This window comes from Urocitellus parryii, chromosome 11 (genome assembly GCF_045843805.1).
Source record: "Urocitellus parryii isolate mUroPar1 chromosome 11, mUroPar1.hap1, whole genome shotgun sequence".
NCBI lineage: Eukaryota > Metazoa > Chordata > Mammalia > Rodentia > Sciuridae > Urocitellus > Urocitellus parryii.
Window position 1 is genome coordinate 117,744,789 of NC_135541.1, and position 3,305 is coordinate 117,748,093.

Below are 3,305 nucleotides of genomic sequence, written 5' to 3' on the forward strand. Positions count from 1 at the left end.
ATTTCACCAGGGATACAGATACTCAAAAAACATGTGCTTTGTTCTCAAACTTTTAAAAGAAGAAATGAACCTACACACCTGCCACAGATGCTAGGCAGTGAAGGGCACAGTTGAAATCTGGGGAAGCTCAGATGGAGGAGAGATGGCTTCCCACTGTGGATCAAGGAAGGACCCCTGGAGTATGTGACAGCTGAAATGCATCTGATGATCCATTTTATTCATCCAGGCTGACACTGCTAACATCCTGTTCCATTCATTGTTAAACCCACAGAAGCCGGGTCAGAACAACAAATCCTGCAAGATTACATTGATCATATATTGGTAAATGATCATGGAGCAGAAATGAATTGCAAAGTTTTAACAAGGAGAGTAGAAGTGATGTCATCACCCTGTGGTGTTCAGGTGTAGACTGTGTCCTCACTTCAGAGGGCCAGAACTTCAGGGAGCTTCACAGTGTATCCTAAGTGAACAAAACATAGAAGACCTTCATAAGGTGGAGGTGAGAACTGAGGAGAAAATAGAAATGTGGCCAGGAGGGGAAGGAAAAGTGAGAAAAAAAGTCAAAAAAAGAAGGGAAGACCATTGGGGAGAAAGAATGAACAGAATAGATGGATACAAAGCACTCACCAGCGTTTTATAAACCCAAATCCAAGACCTGTCAGAAGAGCCAGGGCCACTATCACGGCAAAGAGGATCAAGCCCAGGGCACTCTGAGGTGCTGCAGATTCAAGTGGACACCATGATGATGTTTCAATCTGCATCTATAGATCCCTCAATTCTTCCATTCTTTGAATTACATATTTTTCTTTTTGGGGGGTCTGGAATTTGTAAATCCCAATTTTTTACCTGGTCCTCATACTCTGCTAGAAGATATCCCCCCATCTCCAGCCTGGGTCCCACTCTTACCACCCCAGTGGAGGAGAAGGTCCTGCCCTCCTAGGCTGCTGTGCTTCACCCTGCAGGCCAGGCCAGCTGCCTCCTCAGCTGCCACATCCAGGGTTGCTTGGAGATACCACGTCCCATCTGCATTGGGAAGGATGTCACCTCTCTGGGTGCCCTCTTGCTCCTGGAGCTCACCTCGCATCCACATCACCCACACATGTTTGGGGTAGAAGCCAGAGACATGGCACACCAGCAGCAGATGGCCAGGCCCAGGACTGGGACCACTGGACAGCCAGGTCTCAGGCTTCACTGCAAACAACAGAAAGGACATCCAGACACAGACTGTAACAAAGATTCAGAAGTTTAGAACTCCCCATAAGTCTACAGAGACACATGTTTCCCACTCTGGAAAGGTCACACATTATCCTTTTCTCTTTTTATCCTGAATTTGACTTTAAAATTGAAAAATTCTTGAAGATTGGGTACAAGACTGACCTCGTCGCTGGAGATGAGCCTTCCCTGCATCTAGAAGACCCAGGGTGAAACGTGGGCAGGTGTCACTGAGGAGCCTATGTAACCTCTGTGTGTAGGCTTCGTTGAAATTGAGCAGTTTGCAGGCTTCCTGGGCCTTTTCTCCACCCTCTGGAGATGGTAAGAATGTTTCATTCTGGAAGCTCATGAAGTCCTGTCCTTGGAGAGCTACCTGCTTGAAGCCTAGGAAGCCCTTCCCAGAGTGCAGCTCACAGCCTGCTGTCACCTGCAGATCAAAGGGACCTGGGGAAGAAGAGTCATGAATCAGAGGAGAAAAGAAAGAAAATGGAGAAAATGAAATGAGTGGAGGTAGAAGGGAGTTTAGGGAGTTTAAGAGAAAGAACCCAAGTGTGATTTGATCAGAGGTTCACAGAAAGGCCACTGGGTAGGACCTGGAGGTGGAGGACAAGATGAGGATATCAGGAAGGGAGGGGATTGTTTGAAAGTGATAGTGATGGTGTGAGGGAGAAAGGCCTTAATGTGAAAGATCTGAGACCCTAACAAACCTGGGAGAATGTATCCATGGTCACTCTGACAGTTTACACAAGGATGACTGAAGAGATTAAATGGGAGACAAAATCACCCTTTAAGGAGTCACCCAACAAGTGAGGAAGCTGAAGGTACCTGATTGAAGATTGGGGAAAAGGGTGGCCACAGGCTGCCTCTGAGGTGAGTTAGCAAAACACAGCCCTGCAGCCAATAAGAGAACAGTTAATAAGTGGTAAAAACAGAAGTTTTTATGTGGTTGTTTATTGTACGTGCCCAGAGTGTGATTGCAGTTTTTATGCTGAAGAGAGTAGAATAAGTTTCAGAGCAGAGAAGGCTGTTTCCCTGAGGAATAAAAGTTCCCTGCGATGCCCCACCCTCATCCCTTTATTCTCCCCAACAATGAAAGGGAACTCACCTTTAAACATTAATTGAGAAATATAATAGTCCTGATGCTCATTGAAGTATAACTGGAACAACCTTTCCACATACATCAACTCCTTGTTACTGAAGTTGCCCCTGGACCAGGGATACAGGTAAATGATGGCATTAGAGCTGCTGTTCCATCTGTGAGTCTGCAGCTCCCCCAACCAGCCTGAGCCCACGTGTACCCAGGAATGGTTGTAAAAAGATGAGGTTTGCATGAGATGGTAGGAGATAGACTCCTCAAACCCTGTGGCAAAAGAATAGATAGAATGGGGAGAAATGTGGAGACAGAGACTTGAGAAAGTAGGTGCCCCATGGGAAGACTCAGAATCTGGAAAAGTGGAGAGCCACCATTACCTTAGCTGACATCTGCTGGCCCCCAGGGTCCCATGCTCTACCAACTGCCTCCATGAGAGCACCCAGGGCTTGAGTAAGAACATGCAGAATGGGGCCAGCTTGGCCCTCGTTCTCTCGAGGTGTGTGCAGGGGAAACTACCATCAACACACACACACACACACACACACACACACACACACACAAACTGGTCAGTTGCCCCGGTTCTTACCACTGTCACCTCCTTGGAAGAGAGCAGCAAGCAAGGGGAGTAGCAGGAACAGCATGGCCCTTGCAGATGCTACTTCTTTCTCTCAGAGAAGTCGTCCTTTGATTTCTGTTCTAAATAAACCTACCACAGGGACCTCTCTTCTGACTTCCTTATTCAACCAAAACACAAAACATTTCTGCCTGAAACAAAGACAATCTGCTCCTTCCCCAAACCCTGAGCACCTACTCTGTTTCCCATTTCCCCTGCTATTCTGACTCTCTGCCCAGTGTTCTAACTTCTCTCACTGTCACAATTTCCATCCTGGTCATCTTCCCCTAGTTCAACTGCTAAGGAACAAGTCACATGTGACTCTGAAAAGTCCCTTACCACAAGGGGTACTTCTTCTATTGCTGGGTATGGAACCCAGGATCTTAA

General features: G+C 46.9%; 1 protein-coding gene across 1 annotated transcript; it reads right to left on the reverse strand.

Annotated features, from left to right (window-relative positions):
- Window positions 1-250: 250 nt before the first annotated feature.
- On the reverse strand, window positions 251-2,986 carry LOC113177810 (T-cell surface glycoprotein CD1a-like). Its single transcript, XM_026382331.2, has 7 exons — window positions 2,892-2,986; window positions 2,318-2,572; window positions 1,378-1,656; window positions 910-1,191; window positions 628-718; window positions 389-460; window positions 251-294 (listed from the first exon to the last, which is right to left on the reverse strand). The coding sequence occupies exons 1-6, from the start codon at window positions 2,944-2,946 to the stop codon at window positions 439-441; spliced, it is 984 nt and encodes a 327-aa protein (XP_026238116.2). The 5' UTR covers window positions 2,947-2,986; the 3' UTR covers window positions 251-294; window positions 389-438.
- Window positions 2,987-3,305: the final 319 nt, after the last annotated feature.